This window comes from Aptenodytes patagonicus, chromosome 7 (assembly GCF_965638725.1).
Source record: "Aptenodytes patagonicus chromosome 7, bAptPat1.pri.cur, whole genome shotgun sequence".
NCBI classification, from domain to species: domain Eukaryota; kingdom Metazoa; phylum Chordata; class Aves; order Sphenisciformes; family Spheniscidae; genus Aptenodytes; species Aptenodytes patagonicus.
In genome coordinates this window covers 36,160,460-36,173,500 of record NC_134955.1, presented here as the reverse complement: position 1 = coordinate 36,173,500, position 13,041 = coordinate 36,160,460, and the positions used below count along the sequence as shown (strand labels likewise).

The window sequence follows — 13,041 nt, the reverse complement described above, 5'->3', positions numbered from 1 at the left end:
TCTGGTGTTGCTGGGTACTTGGCCAACTTTTTGGCATAAATAATCTTTTGAGTTTCATGCTACTGCAGAGCGTGCAATGTTTTCTTACCGTAACATGCTCTTCTCAGAGCCCATACAAATACAGTAGCTTAAGTTTTCAAGTGGTCATCTGCATCAAACCTATGTTCAAGAGGTGTAGTAGTTTAACCTGTAAATATTGATACCCTATGGAGATAAAGACTGAGATAACCGTAGCAAGATCTGCATCTTAATGACAACAGCGCACTTTTTACTGATATTGCCATGATTTTGTAGTGAAGTCCGTAGTATGGTCATTGGTTGATTTTCAACATAAATTCATTTTGGAAAGGATTGCTGAGATTATCGAAGAGAGCATCTTAATATAACCACAAGGGGATTTCTAGCTCTTATTTCTCACCTTTTCCAAGAGAGAAAGAACAAGTGCACAAAGTTGTATAAATATTTAAGCAGAGTTATGACGAGAGGAAAAGAACTCATAGAGAAAAGTGTTTGTCAAGCAAAAGTCTTAAAGATAAAATTGTCCGGAGGAAATCCATAAAATTAGACAAGTATCACAGAGAAACTCGGATTTTCAAATTTAGACAAATCCCAGGAAGCCCAGCCATCATTTGTCTTTAATTTTTCAACTGCTTTCAAATTCAAGAACTGCTAGCCTAGGCAACACATACAAGAGCTAAACTGAGTGCCGCTTCGATACTGTGTCAGTCTCCCTTGATGACTCCACTCACAAAATGCGTACGGAGAGACCATTTTAGTGTTATTGTAAAATTAGGGTACAACGCCTCTGGCAATACCCTTCCCACCAAAACTATGCATACCAAATACACAAAGCAAACAACAGGAAAATAATGGCATAGAACACAAGAAGATAGCAAATTTTTAAGTGGAAAAAAAAAAGTTCTAGATACAGAATACCTGCCTGTAAATCAAAATCATTCATGCACTTGAGCAGTCTAGAAATTAATACACACTTGCGAGCATTCCAGTTTGCTTTTTTGTTTAAAGCATAATAGATAAGGTACTGCAGATTCAATTGCAAGCAGTGAACTATTTCACATAGACTTAAATGACAGGGAGCCTTTTATTCTAACTACTGCACCTGGATTCCAGCCAATCCCTCAATGAAACGTATAATTGGATAACTGTAGGTTATAGCATTAGTAGTATTCAAGCGCCTCTATTCTATTTAAAAAGGAAACAGTCTTCCTGACCTTTAAATCTAGCTACAAATAAAAGAACAATTATGTCTCAATAAATAAATCTGTTGAAAATTAAAAAAAAAAAAGAAAAAAATCACAGTTATTATTTTCCCTAGATTTCAAAAACCTTCCTAATTTAACAACATCCCAAGCATCTGCCAAACCACCTTGTCTTCTGTGTCTACCCTTCAAACGGTGAGATTCCCAGAGGTGGGGCTCTTTATTTGTAACTGGGGGAGGAAGCACTCTTGGCAGTGTATACAATGTAGCATAGTTTGCACCTAAAAAGCAAAAGAGAGGGATCTCATTTAGAGCTGCGGTTAGAAAGCCTTTCTAAGAAGTGAAACAAGGAGAGGTGCATTCTCATATTATTTGCTGAAATTTTATCTAGGAAATAGGGGGTTTTAATAAAATACAGAAGTTCTTATCATCATTGAAATTACAGAAATTGAGCTGCAAACAACAGCCTCTCACCTACCCCTCCCTGACTGGGAGGTAAAATCGCACCCTTTCTAGCCCGTGAATCACTGGCATACATTTTCACACTTCTAGACTAGTCCTCGCTACGCGGATGACATGTTTAAGCAGCCCTTTCCTCTCTGATCCATGCAGCAGATAGAGTTTTGCGCAGCCTGTTTTCACTCTGCGCTCAGCATGTCCACCGACTCTGCAGGAGTTCTGCTCCGGAAGCCAGAGGGAAAACATGCACTACAGATCCACAAAGTAGATACCAGCCATCGTCTGGCTTGGAAAAAAGCATTCGGCTGAGAATTTCGGGGGGGCATTTTCCTCTTGTTTTTTTTTTTTTTTTATGATGAAGCTGGAAGTTTTTTCACCCCTTGATAGAATTACTTTAATTTAAACTTGAATTCTGGACATATACGAATAACTTCACTCCTTTTATCATTGTTGTCTATAGTCAACAAACTTTTTCCTTCTTTTTTTAAAATGGGGATATTTAGTCTGCCACTTCTCCTTGAAATGGAAAAGACCCTCAACCACTCTAAATCTGCATCATAACTGTAAATCTGGACTGAACTTCTCGTACCATTACAGTATGCTGAAATCAACCCTATAGTTCTTTAAATCTTCTCACTCAAATATGTGTATTTATAGTATATATGATATATATTAATACATACAGGTTTTATATACTTTTATATATACACATACGGTTCATGAAAATGATTGAATCACCTTTATTTTCCTCTTTCAGAGGAAAACACTGTGGAGTTTGTAATTTAAAAGGGCAAACCACGCAGCATCGAAACATAGCCACTGGAGTAAATCAGTATCAACAGCTGAGCGCCGGCCACCATGAACACCAGCACTGTATGTATATTACCGAGGAGTCTCAGTGACAATGGCAGAATGGTTTGGTCGTGTATGGCTCAGCAAATAGATGCAAGCACAGCAAAATCTTCTCTTCATGGGTATGTTGTTTTCACCAACATTAAATTTTTGGAACAAAATTATCTATCTTGTGCTGCAAAATCATAGTGGGAAATAAGATAAGGAGCACAAAACAGCACAAACCTACATGCACACAGAAAATTTCTTATCCCTCAATACAAAACAGATCTCAAAGCCCAAAAGTCAGAAGGATAACTTTAAAAATCAGTCTCCTCTTCTCTGCTGTGGTTTTGGGATGAACAGAGCTAGGAAACACTGTAAAGAAGCTAGTTGTCAGAATTTTTTACCAAATACAGCTTACACTGAATGAAGGTATTTTGGAAAACCTGTTTCCAAATCCTGAGTTAGGCTGCGAATGAAAATTCATTTAAATATCTTAATCATCACTGCTGCATCACTCCCCGAGGAGAAGCCGCCGCATTCCAGTGCAGCTGGAATTCCAGTGGCAAGCTCGACAGAGGGGTTATTGCAGGTCACAACTGAGAGACACTGGAAAAACAAAGAAAAACCCATGAATCTGCCTGAACTCAACTTTCCTTTTACCCTGAGACTGGTGATGTTTCAGCAAATGACCTTGTCACTATATTTTATATAATATCTCCATTATTCTGTACCTCATACCAGTAAACGTGTTTTACCAAATAATTTTATTTCCTACAGTTTTACTTAAAACTGAAAATAAATAAAGGAGGGCTTGAATTGATATTTCACCTGTAGCATCAAGCAAGAAATAAAATCTTCCCAAAGAACCTGTTGTTTAATATCATGCAGTAGAAACCAAGCACAGATAAATATTAGGTCACTAATTTTTGACACAGTCTCTGAGTTCGGGTACTGACCCTAAGCACCTTTGGAACAGCGTTTCACGAGCTCTAGGTCCCTGCGGTTTGCAGTGACTCCAACTGGTGCAGGGTGCTCGGCACTTCCCAAGACCTGAAGTGAAGTAACAGAGTTCCTGTCGGGATATACTCTTCAAGTCAATAGTCATTCAAACTTGCCTGCTTATCCCTGAAATGCCAGATGTGAATAAAAAGTTGTATTCATGGCTTCAGGAATATCGTAAGGCTTAGTCAGCAACAGGCTCTTCCTTGAGGGTGCTAGGAAAAGCTTTTTCGTAACAGTAAGACATTTAAGATAACAAAATACACCAGAAAAGTAAGAATTAATTATTATTTCTCTTAATATACATTGTAGATATTCTACATATAAACTTGAAACAGAACTTAGTTTTCTTCAAAAACTATCCGAGCACTTTAACACTGTTTTTGAGAAGGACTCTATAAAACATGAATTCCATGTGAAAATAACTGGACTGTGGAAGGATTACAGCCAGTGGACAGTCCTGCATGAATATCATACAGGCACAGAAAATACTCTTGAAAAAAAATTGTCAGTATTGCTTTGATTATATTTATGGTAAAGAAATTATGACACAGACTTAAAATTTTTAAGATAAGAAATACATCTAGGTGAGATTTGCAACGCTCCATGAAACACGCTTACAGAAATCCTATGCAGAGCAATGGGACTACGCAGAACGCCCAGTATCCATGGATTTGTTATTGCTGTTGCAAAACAAGTAAAAATATCAGAAAATAAAACAATAAATAGCACTTGGTTGTCACAAATATAGTGTCCCGTTTACATTTTTAATTAAAAGACAGTAGGTTAGATTCTGATCTCTGTTATATCCACACAATTACCACTTCCTCAGGAGCGTACATCCACTCAGACTGGCAACTCTGTAAATGAGATTAGAATCTGGGCCAATATGTGCATTAATTTAAACATTCGGATTAGTTCAAGTAAGCCCTATGCCATAATGCAGCCATTGTACAGTTAACATGGTATCCATACAACTTTTCTTGTTGAATGTTAAATGGCTAGTATATTATCTGAGGAAGAATTTGTCCTTTTAGCTTGTGGCAAATGAGAGCCTGGCAGTGGGAAAATCTATTGAGTTTTCTTTGCTAGAATATCTCTCCCTGCCCCCCCCCCCAAAAAAAGAGAACCATGGTTTTTTAATAACTTCTTATTCTGACACTACAGTGCATGAAACGAAAACCTAACCATCAGCTCAATAAATTAAGTAGAAAATTCAGGAGAAACAGTAGTTAACTTGTAATGAATTTTTATTATTATCTCAAACACAAACCAGCTGTATTACCCTCCCCCCAGCTAGCCATTACTAGAAGGTTTCACAGTCCAGTAACTGCTAGGGCAAAGTTCTGATCTCCTTGACTTTTATTTGCACCAAGCCTCCACAAGGGACTGCGATCTTTCATCACGTAGTTACACTTCTTAACCAGAGGATAAGATTGTTTGCTCTATGGTTACGTTCTTCGCAGGATCAAGAATGGGACACAGCTGAGCAGACCGGTGCTGCTGTTCTGATCCAGCAGAAGACTTGTGCCAGTCTTCACCTTCAATCAAGCCCGCAGTCCAGCTGACGGCCCGGGGGCAGAAGATTGAGTATGTATTTGGGTCCTTCTCTGAGTCAGGGCTCAGCAGTCAGACAGGCTGCAAGCTCCAGCAAACTGTACTGGGATAATAGAGGTCAGGTTTTAACTAACTTCGTGAAAAAAGTAGATTGTGTTTAAAGGAGGAAAGATAAAATTATTATATACATTTCACATCCGTTCTAATAAAGTCTCATCAGTAGAAATGGAACTTTGCAAGTTGCATTTTCTATTTTTCATGAACAAAGACATGCATGTCTATCAGACACACAACTACACAAATGCGTATGTATATTTATTTATTAGCTAGAACACTCCCAGGAAATTTAATGAAGTGCAAGAGTTTATTTTGAAATCAAACTGCAACAATATATGATAATAATAATTATCTCTTAAGAATAAATCACCTCATGGAACAGTTTTCAATGCTGATAATTCATTGCCTTCAGAGTGTCTGAAAACCACACTTTCAGAAAAACCGTTGTGTAAACAAGCATACAATCACTCTCCCCTCAACTTTCAATCTTCATATCATCTGTAAAAAAGAAAAGAATCATATGCTGAACTGCTGCAAGCACAGTATTATTTGCAAGAGGAAAAAGCAACAGCGGTTTGTGATACAACTTCTACTTGAAACTTAATATAGCCAAAAAAAAAAAAAAAGAGCTGGAAATAATTACCAATTGGCTCATACAACTGAGAAATAACAACCTTTTCATATCTGTATGTGGGTAAGTCTGGCTTCTCTTTATCTCAATAAACATCATGTATATTTACATGCATAAGACCTTGACGCAAATCACTGCTTCTTTCAAGAAGCAGGAATTACTTATCTCTGAAGGCACATGAGAGTTTTCTTCAGAGATATATATATACATATATATATATAGGAGAATGATGTTAAAAATTATGCTTTCCTTAAATAATGTATTACAGTAAATCTATGTCACAGACTACAGTACCATAATGACTGCGAAACTGAAATTCTGCTAAACCAGTTTCACACAAACACAGTTTTGTTTGCTTACACAGCACTACACAGAGTTTAAACCATGTGCAGCAGGCCAGAAAATCAAACTGTTTACAGAAGATTACGCATATATGTTTAAATGTCCTTTAGAATTAAGACCATAACAAAGCTCAACTATGTAAATGTCTCTTAAAAATAGAAATACACCTGACACCTTCATCTGCAGGTGTATTTGCCTTAAACTGGACTCCACTGGGATCTCCATTCCTCCATACAGTTAGCACATCTAATCATGTCTGAACTAACAACAAGCTTACCTATAGAATACATTAGGCAACTTTCTAAATTTGATAAAAATCACAACCTTTTGCTTATGGCCAGGAATAATTGCTTAAGACAGAACTGGGTCACCTTTGCAGGAGAGGTATCAGGGTTTTCTGGTTTATGCTGTACACTTTCTCATAATCAGTACATTGACAAAAATAGTAAGAATGGACTGCCACCTATTTAAATGCTAATTTTAGATGTATGTTTTATCATTAGAGTAATATTAACGGAATACAATAAATCTGAATTTAAATTTCAACTTATGGATAACTGCAAAATATTTGGCACTAATGTAAAAACAATTACAAACCTCTGAAGTGGGTTTTATTTTGCACTTACTTTTATTGTGCCTAAAGATTACCTGTTCACACCATTTTTAAAAATGAGACACTGACACAAAGACTCAAAGCCTGATGATGTAATGATATCTGTAATGATATCCTTGGGTTTGTTTTCAGGTTTTTAGTAAAAATGAAAAGACTTAGAGACTCTGAAAATGCAGAACACTTTTCCCCCCTAAAAAAAATATTTGGTAAGCAGTATCACCATCAACCCAAGATGTTTATTAACCATACAGATTTGAGGTCTATATGGTTGAACGTTACTCAGCCGCTACTGAAAATAGATAATCGAAACACCCTATTGCATGGCTCTGACACAACGCATGGTTATGACTCGAAGTTATTTAAATTGTTATGTGATAAACATTAACACATTCACTTTAGAGACTTTTACCATGAGATGTCCCATATGGAAATTTACTTAATAGCTGAAATCTCCTTTCTCTCTTATGCAATAAAATTACCGCATAGTGACTATGTCTACCGCAACAGGTATGAACAGTTACCTGCTCACTTCACTACATAGTGGCTACAGTGCATGGTGTTTTGCTTGATTTAACACATCCCATCTTAAAATACACTAATAAAGAGAGATGGTAGTCGGGGCTGAGTCGCACTTGACTCTGACTGTACTACATCTATTCAGACTGAAGGAGAACTTTAACTCAAGTGAAGGCAGCAAGTTAAACTTGAGTTTTTCTCACTGTCGGTTGCTGAAGAAGACTGGTGGTGTAGTATGTAGTCATGTTAATCCTGCATGAAATCAGGTTGCCCCTGGCAGAGGTGGTTCTCTGTGGTGTTCCCCATCACCACCACTGCCATCCCGCTCTCCTCTGGGGCAGACCACTTCCTTCTTCCCTTGCTCCACTCTTCTGATGCTTGCATCTACGTGAAGAGCAAAGCTGGCATGTGAAGTTAGCTGAAAACTAACCTACCAAAAAAAAAAAACAACGCACACCCAACCTTTTCTACAGGTATTGTATTTCTATTTTCTTCCTATTGCAGCTATGGCCTAAATCTCATAATGGGCAAATATGGCAGGTGAGTCTAGATACCAAGTTTGTCTGGCAGTGTAAAAACAGCAATAACAAGCCTTCTTGCTTACTGATAGGTGGAATCATTTAAAAAAAAAAATTAACGTTCCCTTCACTGTAGAAAGGTTAAGTATGAACAATCAAAGAAACAGTTGTGATCATAATTAAGAAATTATAACATAGTAAAGAGGTATTAGGATGTTCTTCTAATTACCAATTAATGTGAAAAAATGTTTCTCCAAATTCAGAATAGATTACCAGTATAAGAAAGATCTATCTTGACAAACCTAGCAAAATTCATTGATTTCTAATACAATTAAACTATAGCACTGTAATCACAAACAACTTCATACTGTCACAACTTTTATGACAGAAATGAAAGATGTAGATGTACCTGCCTAAAATCTGGCTTATTTGAACAGTTTGCTTTCCAGAAAGAGAAGTGGTCTTAGGCTAAAAATCTAAATGTAGATTTAGATTACAATATCACTATATAATTGCATTTAAGTAAAGGACATAAAAAATAGAGACATTTCCAAAATCTTTTTATAATACCAGATAGGGTGAATTTAATTTTTTGCTGGTTAAAGTCTACTCTTTCTTTTACTGAACTAAAAGTAATTTATAGAAATTATGCAGTATTTATTCAGTTTGTTATCTTCTATGTGTAAATTTCAACTCCCTGAAAGCAATTTATTATTTTTAATATAGCTAGGTCATGTTTGTTTCTATACTACCGAGTTTACCTTATTAAAAACATTCAAGAAACACTTGGATTTTTGTGTGAATTGTTATACCAACTACTGGGGGAATATTTGCTCTCCACAGAACAGCGAACATGACTTTCTACTACCAAAAAGATAATCCATATGGGTTGTCAACACTGTTTTCCAGTTGACAGAATTAATCAACATCAATATTGTATTTCGTAAGAGTCCTAGTCTTATGGTCAATTATGTCAGGGCAAGAATTTTAATAAACATTCTGTTATTTTGTGTGTATTATTTTTGGCACAGTTTTACATTTTATAAAAGTACATCCTTGCCCCACCGTAACAATCAGTGTGTATTGGTGCATACCTTTGGTGAGAACCTGCTTAGTTTTTTTCATCATAATCAAAAGCCTATTCTAAAGGGTTGTTAAGAGTCTCACCTCCTTTGGTTTGCAGTGGTATGCTGAGAATGTCAGCCTCTGTGGATGGCTCATTGTTCATGCTGATGCAATATAATGGTTCACCCACGAAAGAAAGTTTCTTCAAACTTTTTGTGTTGAGTGCTCTTGACATAAAGTAACCTTCAGTAATACTCTTATCTCCCATCTTCTGTAAACCTTCTAGGTCATCAGGTTCCTCTGTTTGGGCCAGTGAATCCTTTGATAAGTGACTATCAGCCAATGCTTTGCTGATATAGTAGCCAGGGATTTCACTCTCTGCATTAACACACAAGCTTTTGTCTCCGAGTCCAGCCTTTTCCTGAGCCGTTAACATCCCTACAATATGGTCTTCAACTAACATTTTGGAAAGAGTAGATGTGGAGTGAAGAGTGGAGTCTTGACTTGTGTAACAAGGGGGACTTAATCCACAAGAAAGAGATTCCTGAGACTTTGGCATGGTAACGTTGCTTATTGTTCTCTGAGGCTGCATACATTCTTCCAGAAGGGTCTTAAGCTGCTCTTCAGAGAGGCCCGTTTGTTCTTCAGCCTGAAAAAAAAAAAAAAGGCCAAGAATTTCTTCTGTCAAAATATAATTAATGAAAAGCAGCGCCATAAAACAGTTTGAGAGATACAAAAGCAGTGGCAGAACTCTTAAACTGATATCAATGTCTTTCAATTCAAAATTAATTTAAATATACATTTACATAATTACATCATTTACGTAACATCTTCACTAGGTTCTAGATAGATTAGATGCTGAAAGTTAGGAAAGAAGTCTGATGTCCACAAGGCACTGAGAGGCCTTTGATTTTGCTTACTCTTCCACTAGATATCACTGCTTTTTAATTACCAAAGCACGTACTTTTTCATATATCTTGGTTTGTTGTGTGTACATACAGACACACATACACTTTAAGATTTTAGTTACTGAGAGCAAAACTGCACATTGCTAAAAGACTTTCAGCTGTTGGGGCGATGCAACTGCGGTCAGAAATGGTTTTGGATAGCACCAGCCCACAAAGATTGTCACATATTGACTGAAGAATTCCCAGCCACTCCCTGTAGAAATGCAACACAGCCTCTCTCAGCCATGTGACAAAAAGCACATCAGTTACTCATCTACAGGACCTACCACGTCAAGTATGTCCCATGGCATGTGACAGAAGAAAGCCCCATCTTCTGTAGGACAGTTTTACTGCTTTCTACAAGCTGTCACTGCTTGGATAGCTCACAGGTGTATCTCTTCAGTCAATTTCTTTTTCAGACAGTGGCACACTCCCATCATTTTTACCATGCAGGTTTCCTTTACTGGACATTTCTTAAAATTTGATATCAAAGATAATAACTGATATTAGCTGGTAATGGTGAAGAATAGCACAGGATATTTTGCTTAGAGAGGTTTGCAATGGGGAGTTACTTCTAGCCTTTAATCCTTAATGCTCCTTGGTAATAGAGAAGCACAATATTCCCTGACAATTTAAAGATTATAATGAGAAGTACAAGACATATTTTAGATATGCATAATACATTTGCCCATGAAATATGAGATATAGAAGATATAATAATATGTATTATAAATGCTATAGATACTATGCAATATTTAATGGAAAAAGATGCTTTCTACAATCAAAACCTCGGTTTTACCCAACCTCCAAGAGACAAAGGATCAGTTGACAATCTGATGAACTCCCTAAGGCTGCAGTGATTTATGTCAAACAACGATTTTATTCACTGTGTAATGACTATTACACAGAATTTACCTTACATTGTGCTAGAGCATGGAGCTACTGTCATTTCAGAGGAAAGACCAATATCCGATGTCTAGCTGATTTTTTTTCCCCTGAAGGTCTCTTATCCAACGACAGGAGTGATATCACTCTGTTTGATGTACATGACATGATGAGATTGCAGCCTAAGTAGCACAGGGTGTATGGATTACATCTGAAAACTCATTATTCATGTTCATGAATGGGGACAGTTTTCAGTCAGGAAAGAAGCAGTATTTCTTTGTAAAACTTATTGTGGCTATTAAAAATTACAAGGTGACACTACAAAGTGAACAAGACAGACATATTAGGTTACTTTCAGTCCCCATTCTGTATTTACATGTTCAAACATTAATAATAGCTAATAACCGCTACTATAGACTGATTGCTTTACAGTTCAGGCACTAGCTGATGTACTTAAACTCAGTTTTGTAGATTTATCCAACCCACTAATCTTTTCCTGCACAGAATGATTTCCTTCCCAAAGACACTTTGAGTTAATTTCCTACACAAACAAAGAAGACGACTGCATTAAAGAAGTTGAGATACTAAGGGCTTTTAAACAAAACAAAACAAAAAAAAGAGAGCATCGACAGCCTATCATTATGTGTAGAGAGCTTTATTTAGATGAACATAAAATCAGGTAATTATATTGAGATTCGGCTAATCTTGGTATCAATCAACGTACTTTTGATAATATAATCGATATCAAACCACAACCTTAAGCACTTATTTAGATAACAAAGAAAAAATTATGACCTCTTCAAACTTTTCTCAGGCTTTTAAATTTTATTCTTACTGCAGAAAGTACTGGCTGATGAAAAATAAGTCAGACAGGGAAAAACAATCAGTAACAAAACACATGACAAATCAAAAATGAAACATGGAATTTTTCAAATTTTTCACATTTCTTGAAGGAGTATTTTAACTTGCAGGACAATGTCTGTTTACAAGTTGTCATTATTAGAATGGACTCACTATAAGAAACAAGATGCATTCACTCAGGCAGAGCACCACAGTAACACAGTTATACCACTACTGGAAGCACAGCTGCATCGAGAGTATATCCACAGAGCAGAATATGCTGCTACGTAAACATATTTGTATCACTGAAGATTCTCACATCTGGAAACCCACATGGATTCCCACGTGTTTTTGAGTGTGTGGTTCTATACTAACATATTTCAAAGCTCTTGGCCAAGATCATTTGGAACTAATTTTATGTTAATGACAGGGCAATTCACTCACTGCAGAAAGGAATTCTGCATCTGGTGTAAATGAATGGCTGAGTACAAAATGAACATAGTGAGGAAGATCATTTTGTCTTGCCTTTCTTTTGTCCTTTTATTCCCCCCATCCCATTTATCTGCAATCTACTTTTCCTTGTCCAAATTTACTATTTTCTCTTTTTCCTTTCAGGAAAATCATACGGCTTGTATTGACAACTAGTCCATAGATTACCTTGATTATTACCAGAGGGCTAGGTGGGGAGATTTAGAGCCTAAGGCAAATGGGGAGGGAAATGAGTATAACAGCTACAGAGTGAAAAAGCTTGGTAACTTGTGGGCTTGTTTTCCTCCAGAGTGGCAGGCCTGCGGGCAAAGCAGACAGTGTAAAACATTACCTATTTTTGTTCTTTGTTTATCCCTTCCTCCCTTTGGATTGTTTTGTAAGACATGCTTGGAAGGATGCAAAGATAAGGAATCCAACAATTACATTTTAAAATACTAAAAGCTCACTGTTCGCAATTTTCTTGTGCCAAAGTCATTTTAGGGTTAAGGAAAAACATACAGTAGAGGAGAGGATCACTCTTAAATAGCCATCGGTCATCCACTAAGGAGCAAGCAATTTACATTGAAATGAAAGCAGAAAGGCTGCTGTTGAAATCAGAAAACTGAGTTTAGGGAAACATGCAATACCCTAAGGAGAGACACCTCACACCAACAAAGGCTGTGCATTTGCAACCAAATGAGCATTTTAACTCATGGGATCGCATAATACAACAACTGCGTTAGAAGTTTGCAAAGTATACATTTGCACACACCAGAAGAAATCCTGTCACAGCTAACTGTACTAGTTTAGAGTCATAAGACCTGGAATCAGTAACACAGTCTTAGGGAGACACTAGATTCTACTTCTCCCAAGCTTTTACTGCCCTCACCGTAAATAATTTACAACTCCTATCCAGAAAAAATACTTGAACATATTTCTTTAAAAATACAAGGACATAAAATTAATGTAATTCAAAATGCAGAAACAGCTCACTAGACAAGGGAAAATGAGCTAGTAGGTCTGGTTCCCATTAGAAATTGGAAAACCTTTTAATTGTTCTGGCTAATTTTTAATAAGACACTGAGTC

The 13,041-nt window shown here is 36.7% G+C and overlaps 1 protein-coding gene across 2 annotated transcripts in view; it reads right to left on the bottom strand.

The window, feature by feature from the left end:
• Window positions 1–5,278: 5,278 nt before the first annotated feature.
• Window positions 5,279–13,041, bottom strand: part of FSIP1 (fibrous sheath interacting protein 1) — an 89,635-nt gene continuing 81,872 nt past the window's right edge. For both annotated transcript variants that reach the window (XM_076344891.1, XM_076344892.1), the window contains 2 exons: window positions 8,917–9,463; window positions 5,279–5,627 (listed from right to left, as the gene is read on the bottom strand). In XM_076344891.1, the coding sequence (XP_076201006.1) occupies window positions 5,605–5,627; window positions 8,917–9,463 (570 nt within the window). In that variant the 3' untranslated portion in view covers window positions 5,279–5,604. The remainder of the gene's footprint in view (window positions 5,628–8,916; window positions 9,464–13,041) is intronic.